General features: G+C 61.4%; 1 protein-coding gene across 6 annotated transcripts in view; it reads right to left on the bottom strand.

Annotated features, from left to right (window-relative positions):
* Positions 1 to 19,321, bottom strand: part of SDK2 (sidekick cell adhesion molecule 2) — a 185,210-nt gene that overhangs the window by 36,037 nt on the left and 129,852 nt on the right. For 5 of the 6 annotated variants that reach the window (XM_048818024.2, XM_048818026.2, XM_048818025.2 and 2 more), the window contains exons 4-18: positions 16,667 to 16,814; positions 11,819 to 11,952; positions 9,494 to 9,605; positions 8,835 to 9,025; positions 8,320 to 8,403; positions 8,022 to 8,216; positions 7,131 to 7,247; positions 5,658 to 5,825; positions 5,253 to 5,355; positions 3,962 to 4,138; positions 2,513 to 2,649; positions 1,919 to 2,066; positions 1,682 to 1,822; positions 1,378 to 1,559; positions 675 to 790 (exon numbers count right to left, since the gene is read on the bottom strand). In XM_048818024.2, the coding sequence (XP_048673981.2) occupies positions 675 to 790; positions 1,378 to 1,559; positions 1,682 to 1,822; positions 1,919 to 2,066; positions 2,513 to 2,649; positions 3,962 to 4,138; positions 5,253 to 5,355; positions 5,658 to 5,825; positions 7,131 to 7,247; positions 8,022 to 8,216; positions 8,320 to 8,403; positions 8,835 to 9,025; positions 9,494 to 9,605; positions 11,819 to 11,952; positions 16,667 to 16,814 (2,153 nt within the window). Of the gene's footprint in view, positions 1 to 674; positions 791 to 1,377; positions 1,560 to 1,681; positions 1,823 to 1,918; positions 2,067 to 2,512; positions 2,650 to 3,961; positions 4,139 to 5,252; positions 5,356 to 5,657; positions 5,826 to 7,130; positions 7,248 to 8,021; positions 8,217 to 8,319; positions 8,404 to 8,834; positions 9,026 to 9,493; positions 9,606 to 11,818; positions 11,953 to 16,666; positions 16,815 to 19,321 lie in introns of those variants that run through there. The other variant, XM_048818027.2, reaches the window with a different exon arrangement.

The following is a 19,321-nucleotide window of genomic DNA, read 5'->3' as shown; positions in this document are numbered from 1 at the left end:
AGGGAAGCTATTTTTGTTCAGGATCTGGGAAGCGGACACAGGAAAGACTTTTCCTCAGAAAGAGGTTTAGAAAGTTTGAGGCCACGAGTGTGAAATGAGGGTTTAGGCAGAGATGCTGTTGATTTTGTTCACATTGCCGGCTCGCCCCCCGATGGAGAGTCCAAGACGGTGGCGCAGTTCAGAGCAAAGATGGATTAGGGTCTCCTAGTACAGCCCTGAATGTCTGCAACACACGGGCGCAGTGTGTCCTGCCCACCCTGTAGCAGCTGGCTCACATTGAGGATAACAGCCTACTACTGCTGCCAGCTAGTGGAGTTATTCTGTTAGCTCAGTGGGAGAGGTTGGTGCTGGAGGTCCCAGGTCCAAGCCCGAGTGATGACCCATGGAGAGGGAGATGCTGTTTCACTCTCACCCTAGGGAGGTAAGGAAATGAGACATGGACTGGCTGTAGCTAAGTGTGAATGTGTGAGAAGAAAGGAATGTATTGAATGTAATGGAGCGCTCAGCACCTCCTAGGATCAGGCCCTTCTTTCACGCTGGGTTTCCTACCCCCAGCTTTGCTCAGGCTGATGAGGCCCGTACTGCTGGTGGGTGTCTCAAGGAGCGGGTGCCATCCTGTGCCTTGTGTTAGATTTGCAGCTCGGGAGCCCTCCCCTCCTCCGTCTGCCCCTTACCTTGTATCCCTGGTTGATGCCATTTATGAACTGGGGGCTGGGCGGGTTCCAGGTGAAGCGGATGGTGGTGGCGTTGGTGGCCTCGGCCTGAACGTTGCCCGGGGGCACGGTGGGAACTGCAGGAGGGGAGGGCAGGCTTAGCATGGGGGCAGGGACGCGGTGCGGGATGGAGGTGCTGCTGGGCCTGGGGCTTGCAGTCAGGGGCACTGGCAACGGGAGCATCTCTCTGATCAGGCAGCCTCCCTCCCTGCCACGGCACCGGGACACCAGGCAGGCAGGGAGTGTCAGGCTGGGCTCCCCTCCCTATCTGCGCTGAACCCAGCACCCCCCCTCCCCCGACCAGTGGGCTCTGAAACCTCCCTGGGAACGGAGGCACTGCAGAGCCCAGCCCTGCCTCTGCCCCAACCGCAGGGCAGGTTCGCTTGGAGGGCGGGGGCTGCCTGGGGCAGACACTGGCCAGGCCCCTCCAGGGACCCAGCCGCGCGGCTGACCAAGCAGCCTGGCAAATGCTGCTTTGCAGGGCGGTGATCTGGGCCCAGAGCCCACTGCTGATCTCCTGGTCCCCAGCAGCTTGTGAGCTGAGGCCAGGCTCATGAACCCCCTGGGGCCCAGCACCCCTCAGCCCTTCCCTGAGCAGACTGGGCCAGCGGAGACCCAGCCCCTTCCCCCCGGAGCTGGGGAAAGCCCCCCCCTCCTCGCCCACCTCCCTGCAGGGTCCACTCGGTCACCCTGGCGCTGTAGACCCCCAGGCCGGCGCTGTTGTACGCTGCCACCTCGATCTCGTAGTTGGTCCAGATGATGAGATCCTCCAGGAGCAGGTTGTTGACCTCGGCGTTGGTAATGTTCTTGAACTGATAGCCGACGGGCAGGCCAGCCAGGCAGAACCTGGGGGCAAGGGGAGGGCAAGTCAGGCCAGCAGGCAGCCGGGTCCCTTCTGGGAGGCAGGCAGATGCCACGCTGGGGACTGGTCGGGTGGGGAGGGCTGGCTCCCCACCCCAGTGGCCTACCTGATGAAGTAGCCTTTCAAGATGCCATTCTGGTGGCTCTCGGGAGGCGGCTGCCACTGGATCATGATGGACTGGTTGGTCCTGCCGCTGGCGATGACGTTCTGGGGAGGCGCGGTGGGGGGCTCCTCCGGCAGGGATACCCTGGGAGGGGAGGCAGCGAAGGTAGGGAGTGAGACCCCCCTGCCCTGCCCTGGCCAGCTCCTGGGCTACACAGGAGGCCACCTGGACCCGCCTTACCTCTCGGTGTCCTTGCTGAACTGCCCTTTGCCCACGTCATTGGCAGCGCAGAGGCGGAACTGGTAGGAGCGAGCAGGCACCAGGCCTTGCACCACCACGGAGGTCGCCTCGGGGTCAACGCTGGCCATGAGGGTGGTCCAGGGGGCATCTGCGGGACAGAGAGGGGAGGGGTGGAGTGGAGACCCAGCATGGGGCTGGGGGGCAAACGGTCCTTTCAGTCGCCAATAGGCCCCATCCCCGCTCCCTGGCCTGGCGCCCACTGCTGTCAGAGGTCCCTGGCTGGCTCCCGGCTGTCAGGGAGCCATTCTCCACGATGCGCTGCAAGCAAAGCCTCTGGGGTGTGGAGGGCGAACTTGCCTGCAGGGAAGAGCCCCAGGCCCCCTCCCGATGGCGTGTGGTTAGTGCCACAAACCAGAGAGCTGTGTATGGCCATTGCACGCAAACTGGTAGCTGGACTTCCCCCTGCCCTTTGCAGGTTCCCTCTTGGGGAGCCCAGTCGGGCGGGCCAGGCCCCCTCACCCCTGTGCCCGCTCCCCAGCCCCAGCGCCCTGCTCCCAGTGCCCTGCGGCAGGGTGGAAGTGGCAGATGCCTTACTGTTCTCGGAGACCTCGAGGATGTAGTGCAGCAAGGGGCTGTTCCCGTCGAAGGGCTTGGCCCATGTCAGGTTGATAGCGCGCTTCTCCAGTGGGCTCAGCACGGCCACCGGATTCTCCGGGGCATGGGGGAGCTGCCTGGAGGGGGAGGAGAAACCACCGCTGGAAACAGTGGGACAGCTTCAGAGGGGACGGTGCCCTGGGCGGGGGTGTGTTGAAGTGGGACTGTTCTTAATGTTTCCTCTGAATACTGTAGGGGTGCCTCAGTTTCCCCAACACATTTCTTAAGTCTCTAGGTGGTGGGATAAGGGGGTTGTGACGAAGTGGGACTGTTCTTAATGTTTCCTCTGAAGAGTGTGGGGGTGCCTCAGTTTCCCCTAAGCAGTTCTTAAGTATCTAGGTGGTGGGATAAGGGTGTATGATAGTTGCAGAGCCCTAGGCAGCAGGGGTGTGCAGGGGTCTGGACACAGACAATGGCCGACACCCTGATTCCTGGCCACTGATGGCCTGGGCCCTTCCCCCCTTTAGGTGAGAGCTAAAGGGTGGGAGAACAAAGGAATCAGGTGACCTCCTGGCCCGGGAAAGGGACAAAGCCCAGAGGAGGAGGGGCTGGAGGGAGTTTCAGTTTGGGGCTGGCTGGGACATGGAGTGAAGGGCAGACATGGTTGTCTGGCTCACTGCTCCCCAAAATGGACCCAGCTGAGGGGTCCTGTTCTCTGCACCTACAAGCTCTGTGTTAGATCATGTTCCTGTCATCTAATAAACCTTCTGTTTTACTGGCTGGCTGAGAGTCATGTCTGACTGCGGAGTTGGGGTGCAGGACCCTCTGGCTTCCCCAGGACCCCGCCTGGGCGGACTCGTTGGGGGAAGCGCACGGAGGGGCAGAGGATGCTGAGTGCTCCGAGGTCAGACCCAGGAAGATGGAAGCTGTGTGAGCTGTGTGTCCTGCAGACAGGCTGCTCACAGAAAGGAGACTTCCTCAGAGTCCTGACTGGCTTCATGGGGAGCATCGCCCAGGGACTCCATGACAGGAGGGCAGGCAGGGAGGAGGTGGGGCAGGGAGCTGAGGGCATATGGGGCAGGTCACAGGAGCTCACCCACGTAGGATCTGGCATCACGAGGGCAAGCCTGCCTGTATTGCCAGGCTGCCATGGCACAGGGTGCTGGAGCCTGTGGGCCTGGAGGGTGCCCAGGTTAGCCGCATCACAAGGGAGAAGGGGATGCTGTGGCAGGAGGAGGCAGGGCATTTGCGCAGGGGGGATGCCATAGAAGGAACGCCGTGGCCGGAGGGGACCCCATGGCAGGAGGAGGCAGGGTGCGCGGGTAGGGGGGAGGGGGAGATGCCATGGCAGGAAGCCGGCAGGGCGCCTACGTGGGAGGACGAGCCCCTGCAGTGTTCCTGTCCCAGGCGGAGCGCGTCGGGGGGTCTCAGGCCAGTAGCCTCCCTCACCTGACACGCAGGTGGGCGCTGCGGGAGTCGTTGCCGCCGGCGGAGAGGACTCGGCAGGTGTAGGTGCCAATGTCCCCGGACCAAGTCTGGGAGATGTGCAGGGTGCCCTCCTCGTCCAGCCGGAGCCGCGGGATGCCATCCACGCTCACAGGCACACCGTCCTTCTCCCAAAGATACCTGCCGCAAGGCCACCACGGGCTTCAGGGTTGGAGCTGGGAATGGAACCCAGGCGTCCTGACCCCAGCCCCCCTGTGGCAACCACCAGACCCCACTCCCCTCCGACAGTTAGGGGAGAACCCAGGTGTTCCAGCCCCCACGTAACCCCCAGACCCAGCCCTGTCTCTCTGTAATGCGGCGACGTTCCTTGCTCTGGAGGAGTCCTACTGGCCCCTCGGCGGGACATGCCGCGTGGGCTGCCCCATGCACTCTGGCTGCCCCGTGCATGCTGGCTTTGCTCAGAGCAACCCCCCAGCCTGGGTCTCAGCCGCCAGGTGGGGTGGGGAGGGCAGCATGGGCATGGACCAGCTCACAGCCTCCCAGGCGCTGTACCCAGGTCGGGCACCAGGTGGCGGTGCAGGGCTGCAATGCCGTGGCTCGGGAAGCTGGGGGGGGACACCCGAGATGGCTAGGGGAGCTCCCTCAGCAAGGCAGGATTTATCCCCCCATCAGATACTCAACCGGGTCCATGGGAGCGGATCTCTCAGGGCTGGGGTCTCTGGCTCTGCGGGGAGGGTGCCCTGGCTCCCACCTGCCCAGCACTTGGGGTGGGGGTGGGGGGGACGTTAGTTTACCCACTGCATCTCTGCCCTGCCTGGGGGAATAGGGAAGTCCCTGCTCACCCCCCCTGGGAGCAGGGCTGGGACCCCAAAAGCCTGGTTAGGGAGCTCCGGGAGCAGGGCTGGGACCCCGAGCGCCCGGCCAGGGACCTTTGGGCAGGGCTGGGACCCCGAACTCCCTGGCAAGGAGCTCCGGGAGCAGGGTTGGGACCCTTAACGCCTGGCCAGGGAGCTCTGGGAGCAGGGCTGGGACCCCGAACACCCGGCCAGGAACCTTTGGGCAGGGCTGGGACCCCGAACTCCCTGGCAAGGAGCTCCGGGAGCAGGGTTGGGACCCTTAACGCCTGGCCAGGGAGCTCTGGGAGCAGGGCTGGGACCCCGAACACCCGGCCAGGAACCTTTGGGCAGGGCTGGGACCCCGAACTCCCTGGCAAGGAGCTCCAGGAGCAGGGTTGGGAGCTGGGGTTCCCAGGACGGATCCCTGCTAAGCCTGTTGTCTCACCAAGGCCACGTACCTGATGGTCACGCTGGGGTCGTGGGTGACGCCGCAGCTCATGGAGGCTTTGGTTCCCTTGATGACGCTCTGGTCCTGAGGGGGGCTGGTGATGCGGGTGCGGGCTGGGGAACAGACACATAGTGAGCAGCCACCTCCGCCAACCGGGGGGCCAGCCCAGGCAGGGCTCTCTCTGGGGCGGAGGGCAGGAGAGAGCGTCACAGCTTGGCTGGGGAGGGTCGTGCACCGCCCTGCCATGCCAGGGGCCTGGGGTCGAGCTCCACGTAATCCTCACAATGGGGCCAGCAGGGGGCACGGGGGAAACCGGACCCAGGGTGAGAGCCGTGCAGCGCTGGTGCTGGAGACGTCGGTTTGGGTCTGGGGGGGGCAGATGGGGCGGGGGCCAGCAGAGGAGGAACGGCCTTACCCCATACAACGAGGTCCGCAGAGGCCTCGTCCACCCCACGGGAGTTGGTGGCCAAGCAGGTGTAGCTGCCGGCGTCGACGATGTGCGTGGGGCTGACGAGGAGGCTGCCCGACTCCAGCAGGGTGAAGCGTGGCAGCTGCACCGAGCCGCTGGCCAGGATCCGCTCCCCTGTGGGGAGAGGGGAGAGCCCCGTCATCCGTGGGAAGCGATAGCCAGGGACAGCCTGGTACCCATAAGCCAGCCCAGCGCCGTGCTCCTGAGCCAGACAGGGAAGGAGCTGGAGGGTCAATGGCTTGTCCTCCCTGCCTGGACACCTGCCTGCGAACCAGCCCACTCACAAGTAACATGAATTTGCAGAGTCCTGCAGGGCTGGGAGAACAGGGGGGCTGCGGATTGAGGGGCATCAACGGAGCTGGGCAGGGTCCATCACACCTGCTCTGTGCCTGGCTCTGAGCCAAGCTCTCAGCCCCTCAATCTCATGCTTACCGAGCCGACCCCCGGGCCTGGCCTGGAAATGCCAGCAGGAAACGCTGCCTGTCTCCCGGGCACTCAGCTGGGGGCGGGCGAGCGGGCTTTGCCCCGGACAAGGAGTGAGAACCTCCTCACAAGGAGTGTTGTGGCCTTAAGAGCCGGCGCCCGGTGGGTGTTGACAGGGCAGTGACGTGGGCCTGTGGGGGAAGCAGCGTAACCCGGAGGTGTCCTCCCAGAGGGGGTGGGTGAGCCCGGCACGTTGGGAACAGGGTAAGATGCTGCTCCGGGAAGGGGGACATGCCGGGGGTGCGGCAGCAAAGGGACCCGGCCTGGCTGCCACGTGCCTGATGTTATGGGGCAGGCAGGGCACTGCCCGGGGAGTGAGAGCCCAGGTGAGTCCCCCACTGCCCTCTGGCTCGGGGGCATGGCATAGAGCTTTGGGAGCTGCCAGCTGCAATGAACTGGGGCAACACCCACTGCCTTCCCCCCAACTCCTTCCCCCATCTCCAGCCAGGGGGCAGGAGGAACCAGATCGCTGCCCCTAGCCCCGAGCTCCTGCCCCATGCTGGATGCCCTGCCCAGGTCACACCACTAGACACTAGACCCAGTGCACCCCGCAGCACACGGGATGCTGATCCGAACCACTGTCTGCGCTGGCTTGGCATTAACCCTCTGACTGCTCCCCCCCGTCTGAACAGGGGGGCCCAGCCTCAGCAGTGGGGTGGGGACCAGGTGGAAGTGGGGTGCTGTTCTTGGCAGCAGAAAGGTTGGGAGGTTGGGAGGAGGGCCAGGTCCGGCTGGGAGGTGAAGGAGGGGTCTGCAAGGGGATGGGGAGGGGTGGGGGGGCACATGATGCATGGGGCAGCAGGAGGGCTCTGCCATAGGCTCCGGCTGGGTGAGGGTTGGGGTGCCTGCAGCTCTGGGCCCTACAAGGACCCCAGGTGACTCTGCCCAGAGACGCAGCCCTGGGGCATGGCCCATCCTCCCCGTGGCCCCCTTTACCTTTCTGCCAGGTGATGGCCGGCCTCGGTGCCCCCGAGGTCTCGCAGCTGAGAACCACGGACATGCCATCAATCACAGTGCTGTCCAGGGGGCCCTTGGTGATGTTGGGAGCGATGCCTGAGCAGAGGAGACACAGAGAAGCCTGTGAAGCAGCTCCCGGGGGCCAGCTCCGGGGTGACCCAGCGGCTACCACCAGGCTGCGGCAGCCCCTGGCCCGCTCGGGCTCTCAGCACCTCATCTTTGGGCTGACCCATGCCAGGGGCTTGGGATCCACTCCCACCCTGAGCACCCTCCAGTGCCCGGGGAGAGACCCCGTGCTCCCGTGGCTTTTGCTCTCGCAGCTGTCCGGCACCCTCCTTCCCTCGACGCTGCACAAGGGGCCGGACAGCACCGCCCAGCACGGGATGGGCAGTGAAGGGGCACTGGGGATTCTCAGTGGCACCGTGCTCAGGACTGGCAATGCCCCTTTTATCCTTAGGCAGCAACTCCCGCACCCTGTGCTGAGGCATTGGGGTCAGCCCTGACTGCCAGGGGAGAGCCCCCCCTCCTGAGATCCCCAGCGCCCCTTAGCGCCACACTGGGGCATTGGGGTCAGCACCTCCTACTGGGGATCCCCACTCCACTCCCCACAGCACAGGCCCCCTAGCTCCACACAGGGGTCAGCACTGACTGCCCGGGGAGAGTCACCCACCCCACTCCCTGCAAAGCCTAGCTAGATACTCTCTGGAGGTCTCCCAGCGAGGGGCAGCCTTGGCCCGTCCCTGCTGGGCTCCCAGCCCGTGGCACGCCCAAGGGGCTGGTGCCAGGCACCGACAGGCCCAGGAGCTGAGAGTCCTGGGCCCACTGCTGGGCGCTATTCCCTGGCCTGCGGGGCTGAGAGCTGGCACCTACTGGTCACTGCCAGGTACGTGGAGGTCTGCACCTCGCCGGCGGCGTTGCGGGCAAAGCACTGGAACATGCCGGTGTCATCGGGCACCAGCCCGCTGATCTGCAAGCTCCCGTCGCCCAGCAGCCGGAACCGTGAGAGCTTCTCCACGTGCACCAGGGCCGCGTCCTTGTACCAGGCCATGGCTGGCGGCGGGACGCCTGCAACCCAAAGCCCGCCCCCGAGAGGCCGCGTTAGACACAAGCAGCCCCGGCTCTGGGCAGCAGCAGGGCGCCGGGGGGTGGGAGTGGGGAGACATGATACCTTTGGCCTGGCAAGGGATGGTCACCACCTTCTCCATCTCGGCCGTGACGTGCCTCTCTGGTTCCTGGATAAACTGGGGCGGCTCTGCAACGAGACCCCCAGAGCTGGAGGCAGGAACAACCGGAGCAGCCCGCTTCTCTTTCCCCTGCCACTGGATGGAGCAGCCAGCCGGGGGCACCCCCAGGGCCTGGCTCTGATGGGCCCCAGCCGCAGGAGGGTGCTGGAGGCAGCCAAGGGGCTGCGGGGGGCCCCACCCCCTTGCTGTGCAGCCCTGGGGAGCGTGCTCAGGAGGCAGAGAGAGCCCGGCAGCCCTCAATTCCCAGCCCGGGCGCTAATACACTCCTCCCCACCGGCCCCTGGCACTGAGAGCCTGGACCGGGCAAAGGCAGGAGCCTGGCCAGGCTGCCACAGCTCCTCCAGCACCTGCAGGCTGTACGGTGACCCGGTGCTGAGGCCTCCCCAGACTCGCTGCACTTGGGCCTCAGGCCTGGGCGGCCAGAGAGCGGGGCCCTTACCCAGCACGGCGAGGAAGGCCCCCTCGGCCACGGCGGGCACACTGCTGCTGCGCAGCACGGCCTCGCACTCGTAGTACCCACTGTCGCCCAGCGTGGGGTTGAGGATGGTGAGCCGGCGGTTGTAGTCGCTGAGCCCGCTGGACAGCGGCTCCCCGTCCTTCTTCCAGACGATGTGCAGCTTCATCAGCGGCCTGGGGGGGTGAGGAAAGCGTGGGAGAGCCACCCCGGACACAGCCCCTGTCCCCCGCCCACCCCAGGTAGTGGTGCCATTGAACCCCCCCTGAGCGCCTGCAACCGGAGCCTCCCAGCCCGCAGGGGAACGGGGACCCAGGCGTCCTAGGGGGAGGGAGGTTTCAGAGCAGCTCTGGGCCAGGGATCAGGTCCCTCTAGGTTTGCAGGGCTCAGCAGAAGGGGACCCCGAGCCCGAGGGGAGTCTCTGGCCAAGCAGTGGGAGGTGGGTTCGGAGCCGGTCTTGACCTGCAGCATTCCCCCCTGCACTGCATCCCTCGAGCCCTCTCCTGGGGCACTATTGCTATGCCAGGAACCCCACCCCACACCTAGAGGAGCCTGCTCAGGATCTGCCCCAAGGGACAGGATAGGCCCTGGATAGGCCCCAGACGAGAGTCCAGCCCCAGGGACCTTGGGGGACAGCTACCCACCTGGCGTTGGCCACGCACTCCATGGTCACTTCCGAGGTGCCGGCCACCACGCTGGTGTTCCTGGGCGGGATGATGATGGTGGGAGCGATGGGATCGGCCGGGCCGCCGACGTCTAAGGGGAGCCGAGGTGGCAGAGCAGGCTGTTAGACGGGGCTCGCGGGGCAGGGCCATGCACCAGCACGGAGTCGAGGGGGAGGGAGCTGTGCTTTCGGTGGCTGGGAACGGGCAGCAGGCGAGTCAGTGCTCTGGCAAGCCGATCAGAGCCCCTCAGTCCTGCCTCGGAGACCTCCCCAGGCTCAGCACGGCTCCGCTCTGACCCACACCAACTCCCGGCTCGGTGCACACTGGCACCCTCCTGCTCTCCACCATGGCCTGGCCCACCAGCTGCCCAGACACGGGGGGTCCCATGCCCAGACAGTCAGAGATGCCAAGGGTGCTTAGCTGAGTGCCTGGCCATCCCCTTTGGGAAAGGATTCAGGGGGTTCTGTAACCCACCCTCCCGCATGGTCCCTACAAGCCCTGCAGGGCGTTGGGCATCCATCCCCTGCCCCCTGCTACGGTCCTCCTGGGGCAATCTCGGCAGCCCTGCACTGCCTGCGGCTTCGGCAGAGAAGGAGGGAGTGGGGAAGTGTAGAAGGCAAAATAATTGCGATGATAAAAAACCCTCTTGTAGGTGCTGTAAAAAAGGGATCAGCGTGAAAGCTGCTGATCTAGCTGAATCCATAAACCGGGCCTCGGCGTTGTTTATTTACATGGCGGGACGCATCAGGGCAGCACTACGGATTAATGGCATGCCGGGCCGAGCCGGGCAGATAAAGCCCGACAAGGAAAGCCATAAAGTGGCCGCGGAGCACACAGCAGGAGGGAGAGAGCTAAGGGAGGAGATCGCGCGGGTGCTTTGTACCAACTCAGGGCTTTTCCGTGGGATGGGTCACTCAGTGGCAGGGACCACGCTGGTCAGGGTGGGCCATGGCCAGGTGAGGTCAAAGGGGAACCCATTGCTCATTGCAAAACCACCGTGTCACTCGACACAACTGGCAGCACAGGCCCTGGCCTAGGGAAGCTGGGGCTGTGGGGCAGGATTGAGGGGCACCGGCACAGCCATTGGGAGGCAGAGCCCAGGACAGGAATTGCACAGTTGGGTGGAGCTGCAGGGCAGAGCCAGAACAGCTGCACCAGTGCATGGGGAGTCCCTGCCCCATGCAGAGCTCCACCCCTGCCAATAGCCCCGCATGCGTGGGCAGGAAATGTAGGTACCATGAGAACCGCTCAAAATGCCCACAGTGGAGGGGCGGCTCACTTGCAAAGAAATCCAGCCCTTTCTGCAAGGCAGCGCTGCCCAGAGCGGCTCCTATGCGCCCCCATCTCCAGGGACAGAGCAGGGGATGTGCAGTGCGGAGGCAGGTCCTACGGGGAAGGGGCTGGGCTGGTGGTATAATTAGTGCCTGCCGGCTCCTGCAGCACAGCCCAAAGTGCCGAAATAAATTTCGAGGAGGCTGAGCTGTTAAGTCAGCAGAAGTCGGAGCCTCCGAAGAGATTTACTGCAAATTAAATTTGGGCCTGAGCCAACGGGAGCGCCGGGAAGTGGGGCCAGAAAGCCAGATGCACAGAGACAGCCCTGTAAAATGGCCTGGAGACACTGGGGTTGTGGGGGGCGGAGGGGTGGGCACCTCCTGGGTGGGGAGGGATGGGATGGGACTGGGCCCTGATGGAGCCAGGAGAGCTATTTGCAGGGAACAATTCCCCCAAAGAATGTAGGGGGTGAGCTGCAACCCCCAACCCCCTATCCATGAAAAGCCCTGGTACAGCTTCTGTGGCCGGCTGCTCCCCCCTCCCCGGCACCGGACGGCACTACAGAGCCAGTGTCACCATTTAGGCTTCCCTGCTCCCTGGGCGTTCTGGTTAACGCCAGGCCGAGCGTGGGGGCCCATCACCCTCCTCTTGAGAGAGTGCACTCACGCCCGCCCGTGCACACACACTGCTCCGAGTCTCGATGCTGCGGATCCAACCCAATGCCAACACCCCACGAGGGTGACCAGATGTCCCGATTTTGTAGGGACAGTCCCGATATTTGGGGCTTTTTCTTACATAGGTGCCAATTACCCCCCACCCCCGTCCCAATTTTTCACCCTTGCAATCCGGTCACCCTGCACCCCGCCCCCTGGATCTGGCCCTGGGATTCATGCACCAGGCGGTGCAGAGCCAGCAGGGCACTTATTCTTTCCCTGCGCTTCCTGGATTCCTCCTCTGAGGAACAAGCCCCTGGGGTGGCCTCCGGAAGCTCCAACCAGCTCCTTTTACACCCCCCCGGATCCCAGCACTTACTCTCCACGGTGAGAGTGATGGGCTGGCTGGTCTTGTTATCCCCGTTCTTGTCATTCACGGCCTGCACGTAGTACCGGCCTGCGTCGGGCGCCACCGTCGACAGGATGACCAGGGTGTTCTCCAGCGTGATGGCTCTGGCAGGGACAGTGCAGAAGAGACAGCGTGAGAGGAGTGAACCCGCCAAGGGGAGCAAGGGTGCGGGGCGGGGGGGGGGGCAGCCCTCAAGTTCAGGGATCTTTGGTCCAGGGCCAGTTCAGGCTGGTCTCCAGACAGGGGTCCCTGCGGACATTCGGATCCAGAGCTGGTGGGGAAGGCAGCTCAGAGCCTAGCTCAGATTCGGTTCATGCTCTCCCATCGCGGGTTTCACTCAGAGGGTAAAATACCACTGCAGGCACCGAGCGCAGCGCAGGAAGACTCAAATTAACGAGCCCACAAAACCCTTAATCTCGGACAATGAGCAGAATTCACACAATTGATCACGCCTGTCTTTATGTTCCCCAGTGCCTAAGCATTGAGGGAGGGGCCGACAGATCGGACCGTTGCCGATTAATAAGCTTTTCTTTTCTTTTTTTACCCAATGATCTAATCTGATGGAAACATAAAATGGCCTGAGGAATATATTTTGCCATTAAATACGAGATAAAGGAGTTTTATCTCCTCCATCCTGCTTTGCAAATAGAAAAGAGACCGGTTCAATTCTCACATAATGTGGGTTACAAATTCATTTCCATCTCGCTGCAGCTGTCAGCACCCAACACTGCTGCCACCACTGTGAGTGTGGTCCGTGTCCCCGTAGTTGTGCGTGTATGTGTGACTGCATGGGAGTGTCTGCCTGGGTGTGTATCTCTGGTCCGGAGACATGGGTACAAGTGTGTGTACACTGCATAAGTATTTATATATACACGCACGGGCGCGTGAAACGCATACCGGGAGCATGCGACTCCTCTAGCAGCTGGTCCGAATAGGAAGTTACAAGCCTACTACAGCTGCCAGTGAGTGGAGGTGCTCCTTTAGCTAAAGCAGCAGACGTTCAGGCTTTTTGGGCTTCAGAGTTCAAACCCCCGGGGATGCCCCGAGCAGAGGGGCCATTACCCTTGCCTACGTGTGTGTGCGTGTATGGAATATGTCTATCTGTGTGCCCCGTATGTGTGTCCAGAACGATGACATGTGTGCATGGCTGCAGCGTGTATTATTGGTATGTACGTTTACGCACGCCATGTACGTGTTCGTGGCCGAGGCTGTGCACCGCCTCACTATTACCCACGTGTGTGAGCACACAAGCAGAGGGGAGGCTGGTGTGAGAGCTCTCTTTCACCAGGCCTAACCCAGGGGAGAACGCGTGTCTCACTAGGAATGTATCTGTCGGTGTGGGGAGAGGGAGCCATTTTTCCCGGCAGACTATTCCAGCCCGCGTGGGTGCCAGCACTTTCCCTCACCCATTTCCTCTGGCTCCTGCTTTTTTTCTTTTTTTTTTTTTAAATTCATTTTCTCAACGATAAACAAAACCATTAGTTTGTCAAGTCTATCGCTGGATCCTAATGTGATGCGCCCGCGACATCTGTTAAGCATCCTTAATGCTAGTTTAACAAGGACAAATCCAGTCTAGTTCCTTTCGCTTTCTCATTAGGTGAGCGTGGCAGGGTTTGGATGGATTCTCTCCAATAAACAGCTCTGCTAATGTCTCTGCCTCCCCGCAGGCGGGTTGGCGGGAGGGGGGATCGGGACGTCTGACGCGCATCTGAAAGGCTGTGAGAGAAGTCCGAGATGCCCTTCTGCAGCCTCAAAGTATCGATGGTCCAGGAAACAGTACTTTGTCTGCCTGATCTCGAAGCAGCCTGACCCACAATTTAGCACAATCCAGGGATGCAGGTACACCCCCATATGGCTCCCTCCCCCAGCTGTGGCCCCAGCTCTCCTCGAGCTGCCAGCAGGTTTCAGAATTAAGATGAATGAGGCATCTTGGAGCTATTGTTTCCGGCTCTCTGCAAACTCAGACAACCAATAGTCACGCTTGGCTCACATTTCCAAGCTTTTCTTTGCACGCATGAGAGCTAGAAATATATAGATGTTCTTCATCGTGCGACTCCAGGAGCTGTGGCCCAGGCCTACGATATCCGCACTTTAAACCAGACCCGGGCCCAAGCAACCCTGTCATGCAAGACAAGCTCACTGCACCATGGTGACACCGGTGACACGTGCTGGGAGGGAACCGGTGACACGTGCTGGGAGGGAGCGGCACGTCATGGCATAGCAGCAGCAGCGTCTCAAGGCTGAGGAGCCGCATGACAATGGGGTGGCAGCAGCCCGGAATAATCTGGGCGTCACGTTAACAGCTGTTCCCACCGAGCTGGTGAGAAGTGTGACCCCACAAAATCCCAGAATAAGTGTCAGCCCTAGACTGACCAGCCTGGGCCAGTTCTTTCAGCTTGGGGCTGCTGGAGAGAGCTGGGGCCAACTCTTTCTTTGCGCTCAGGGTCGGCTGGGATGGCAGCACTTCCGAGCCATCAGAGCTGGGAATCTCACCCGGCTGTGGAAGGCTGCTGGGCCCTGATGCATGCTGGGATGAGCTATCCCGAAGGCAGGGGACCTCAGCTCTGGGGACCTAGCAAGCGGGCACCCAGGACTGGGGGTTTGCATCATGCTGGGAACCCAATCGCTACAGAGATCTTTGAAGTCAAAAGGGACGTGGCTCCCCTTCCCTCTGTTAGGCTCACCCTCGGCACACCGGGAAGCACCAGCATTCCACAGGTCCGTCAGCAGGGGGTGCTCTTTGCCCTGAAATACTTTCTGAGCAATACCCTGACGCACCACCAGGAGGTGCTGTGCTGCCGCTGTTGGGTTATTAGTGTCCTGGTTCTGTTTGCCTGGAGAGCTCAGCCCCTTGGCCGTACTCCCTGGCTCCTGCTGGCGCGCCGCGTGGCTGTGTGGAGGTGCCGTGACGGCTCTAAGAACAGACTACAAACCCCCTGGAATCCCGAGGAAGAAAGGGGCTCTAGGGATGTCATGACAATGATAATCAATACTTTGCACTGATACCGCTTGGCCGTGACTGTATGGAACAGCTCAGTGCCGGGGGCGACCGGCTGCTGCCTCGGAGGCGACTCCATTGAAAGGAAAGTAACCCTTCACGTGGTTGACAATTTAAAACGGAAAGCGTCAGTTAGTCTGTGTCCTGCACGCAAACCACGCAAGGCAGAGCGCCGGCTGCTCTCAGGCCTGGGCTACGCCACGAGCTCCGGGGCTCAAGGCTGTGAAACATTTCACGCCCTGCGCGCCGTAGTTAGGTGGACGGAAGAATTCTTCCATCAGCTGAGCCACCGCCGCTTGGAGAGCTGGGTGAATGACACTGACCTCCACGCACCAGTGTATCAAGATTGGAGGTAAAACGGTAACACTGAATCTCCTGCAGAGAGTGGCACGGTGCAGGTGCTGTCTGGAAGCGGAGAAGGAGCTGGGGGCACCAGGGAAGAAGCTGGGGGCCAAGGCCTTAAGATGCTAAGGGGACAGAAGGCCGGTAAGGGGTGGGGGAGATGAGGGGAAGGTAAATGGGGAGAATCCCCTGTGTTTTGGATGCAAGCTGTCACCCTAAGCAGCTCCATCACTGCCAGCCTCCGTTAAATAAATGAAGGGCTGCATCTCCTCGTTACCCATTGTTGCCATGGGTACATTTCTTCCCTCTCCCTGCTCTCCTAGACAGGATTCTGTAGTTAGTTAGTCGAGCTCCTGCAGCCGCCTGATAATTTAATTAGAGGACAAAAGCAAATCAATCCCAAATAAATAAACGAATAAACAAACCCACCGGCCGGCTGCTCCCTGCTTGTCCTGGCATGGGCAGGACCCGGCCAGTTGGTTGATAAGCAGCTGCTAATCACCAGGTAGGGGGCGGGAAGCTGAATTTCCCAGTCAGATAGTGGGCTCCCAGGGCTGGTGGCTACATGCCACCCTGGCCTGCCTCTGCCAGCCTGATAGCATTCATCAGATCCGTATCTCTGCCCTACAGACACCAGCCGATTCGCTCTCCAGGACCCCTTTGAACTCCGACATGAATATTAATCTGCTGTAACTGCCAGGAGCAGGGTGACGGAGCGGGCGTTTAATTGAATCAGCGCGCAGAGCCCGGGGAGGAGGCGGGGGGCTGGTTTGCGGGCTGGTTTGCGGGCTGGTAAGCAGGCTGGCTCCCCAGAGGGCTGTTCGCCAGGGGAGGACACGCTGGAGTGCAGACTCCCCCAGGGGAAGGTGCAGTACAGGGCCCCTGGGGGCCATGGGGCATGTGCTCAGGGGTTTTCTCTGTCTCCTGACGTGCAGCAGGCGCTTGGCAGGCAGGGGGTGAAGCTAGGGGGCAGACGGGGAAGAGGAGTGAGAAGCTGGTGCGTGGACACATGCAAGAGGAAGGCTTGGTGTTTCCCTCCACACCGCCGTCCCAGTGTGCTCGGAACACTACTCCTGCCCCCAGCGTTCCCTGGGGGTCTGCGCTGCTGCAGGGGGGCGCAGTAGGGTGCAGAGTGAGCGCTGCCCTGATGCCAGTCGTGCCCTTCCAGGCCCGGCTGGATTGCTGCCCTGGGGACCGCGCTCAGTACTGCCGTGCGGGCGGCCTGGGGGGAAGTCACCTTGCGCAGTCAGGGTGGGCTTGCCTTGCTCAGTAGGGGGTTATTTAGTTAGAGAACCCCCTGCCTGCATAGGCCACAACAACCCCCCACAGGCAGCAGGCCCCAAACCTTCACCCCGTCCCGTTCCAGCCGGTGCTGTTGGGCCACCGGGGCAACTGTCTTTGGCCTCCCTAGAGACAGCGGCTCCTTCCCGCCCCACCCCGCCCACAGGCGTCCCTCCAGGGCTGGGTCTAGGACTCACATGCGGCTGCTGGGGGGGATTTTCCGGCCGTCCCGGAACCAGGTGACCTGGGGCTGTGGGAAGCTGGCGATGCGGGGGGCGTGGATGACGGCCGCTTCGCCGTGGGACACGCTCTGGTGCGTCTCACTCTCCTCGAAGCTGCCCATGTCTGGAAAATAAACAGAGACAAAGGGGTCAGGGCCAGCAGGGAGCCGGCAAGGTGCTCTCGGAGCCCAGCACCAGAGCGTGGGCCAAGGAGGGAACTGTCTGTGTCCGTCTCCTTGCCACCGCATGGGCCTGCCGCTCGCCCCCATCCCGAGCAGGGCCAACGTGGCTGTCCCCAGCACCAGCCTCGCTGCTCAGCTGCCATGCCTGGCTCCGAAGGTCACGGGCAGCTCTTTGTCTCCTGCTCATGGCAGGGCTAGACTCTCCTTTGCTGCAATGCCGACACTAAGCTTCGGCCATGGTTCAGCTGCTGGTGTGCAGAGACCACAGCCCGACATGCTGACCAGTACTGCCTCACTGTCTCCTGGTGCCTCCCCCCTCCGCCCGTCTGCATCCATCCCTCGTTTCATGTCTTTGACCGTGACTGGAAAGGCTTTGGGGCAGAGACCGTCCCTTTGTCCTGGGCTTGTCCAGCGCCCGGCACACTGGGGGCCTATTCCCAGGTGCCACAAAGAAATCGCATTTTGGGGTGACCCACAGACGGCTGTGAATCCCCTCCTGCCTCCACATGAACAGACCTGGTGCTTCAACCGAAGCGGCAGAGGCTCATGCTTCGAGGTCGTGAGTTCAGTCCCTGAAGACAACCCACCCGTGCTCCATTCAGCCTGCCCGCTGAGCACACCTTGGGGAGAGGAGGGCAGGGCGAGCTGAGGAAATGAAGGCACGCCCATTCAAGGCTCCATACCCTTTGTGGATAACCCCCTACCGCTTCAACACATGGGGGAAGTCCACAGGGCTGAATGCATTAGAGAAGCAGGAGGAACCACTATTTATATCCACTATTGGATATTAGGAAACACTATTTCACGAGGAGGGTGGTGAAGCACGGGAACGGGTTCTCTAGGGAGGTGGTGGGATCTCCATCCTTAGAGGTTTTTAAGGTCAGGCTTGACAGAGCCCTGGCTGGGATGATTTAGCTGGGGTTGGCGCTGCTTTGAGCAGGGGTTTGGACTAGATGAGCTCCCAGATGAGCTTCCAACCCTAATCTCCTAGGATAGGCCAACTGTGTGGATGGTTCGAGCCGACTCATGACCGTGGCACTGCGGGCAAGGTCAGAGTCTCACTCTGCCGTCTTACTGCTCAGCCACGCGCACCCTGGAAATGTATTGCGGTTTCAAAAAATAGGAGTAAACGGAGTAAACTAGGGTGTGTGAGGAAGAGGGGAGGGAGGGGAGATATTTTATTGACTTCCCTTAATTGCTGTAATTAAAAACATGTAAAGAATCTTTTTTTAACGACTTCGCCATTATCATTAGTTGTTAGCGCAGCTGCCTTATTAATTTCTCATTAGCTTCTTGATTTGTCATCACTCTTCGGGAGCGGGGCTCATGGGGATCTGGCTGGGACCAGCTCTGGGGGTGACACTGGAGTGGGGTGGGCTCCCATCCAAATGACCAGAGGAGAAAGCCAGTCCCTCAGCACTGGAGTGAAATCACCGCTGGGCAGGGGGCCAAGACAATACCTAGGGCACTGCTTGAGCCCTGCTTTGGCCCACAGGATTAAGTGCCACTCCTGCAGCCCACACCAGGAACGGTCCCAGTCCAGACACAGAGCCACCAAACTCATTGCACCAAGGCCTGGGCCATTTTCAAACTAAGCTGCAAGGGCCCCCTTACCGATCAGCTGGATTGTACCGTTCTGTCACTGCTTGGCTCTGCTTGGAGACTTTAATGCTAGATGAGACAATGAGACACAAGCGGGGGCTTGCTCAGACAGATTCCTCAGCTCATTACAACGGCCCGGAAATCTCTTGCACTGCAGAGGATGGGCTGAGTTTCTGAGGAACCCAGGAGAGCTCACCTGGGTGTGCCGGTACTTTTTGATTCATAGATTTGTAAGGCTCAAATGGCACATGGGGACCATCTAATGTGACCTCCTACGTCACAGAACACCCCCACCCCCATGATTCCAGCATGCAGCCCTCACCTTCTGGCTGAGCGAGAGCGTGCCTTTGAGAAAGAGTCTTGATTTAAAGACTTCATGTCCCCCATTTCCCTAGCTATCTTGTCGCAACGGTGAATTGTCTTCCCTGCAAACAGTGTGCACCTTACTTCCAGCCTGTTCTCGCACCGGCTCCCAGCCACAGCCTGCTGGGCCTGTCGCTGCGGCTTTTTTGCCAGGTTTTTCAACGACGGCAACGAGCGGTTCCGTTATCAAACAAAAGGGTAGACGAGCGTTTGCATCTTCAGATCCAGCCGCTGTGAGTCCCACTGGGGCAGCTCGGGCGGGGCGAAAGCCCTCGCTGGACGTGTCAGGGACGACGACTGAGGGAACCTCGTCCTGCCATTTTAATATTTCACCTTGAAAATCTGTTGCCTGCAACAGGCTTGTTCGACCTCCACCTGCTCTGTGCTGCCTTGACAACCCGCTTAGCCCCACCCCGGGCTGGGGCGAGTGTAGGGAGCTGGTTGGTCTCGCACGCAGAGCCCAGCTGCGCTAGGTGCTGGGCTT

The sequence above is a fragment of the Caretta caretta genome, chromosome 14 (genome assembly GCF_965140235.1).
Source record: "Caretta caretta isolate rCarCar2 chromosome 14, rCarCar1.hap1, whole genome shotgun sequence".
NCBI classification, from domain to species: domain Eukaryota; kingdom Metazoa; phylum Chordata; order Testudines; family Cheloniidae; genus Caretta; species Caretta caretta.
This window is presented reverse-complemented; position numbering and strand designations above follow the sequence as displayed.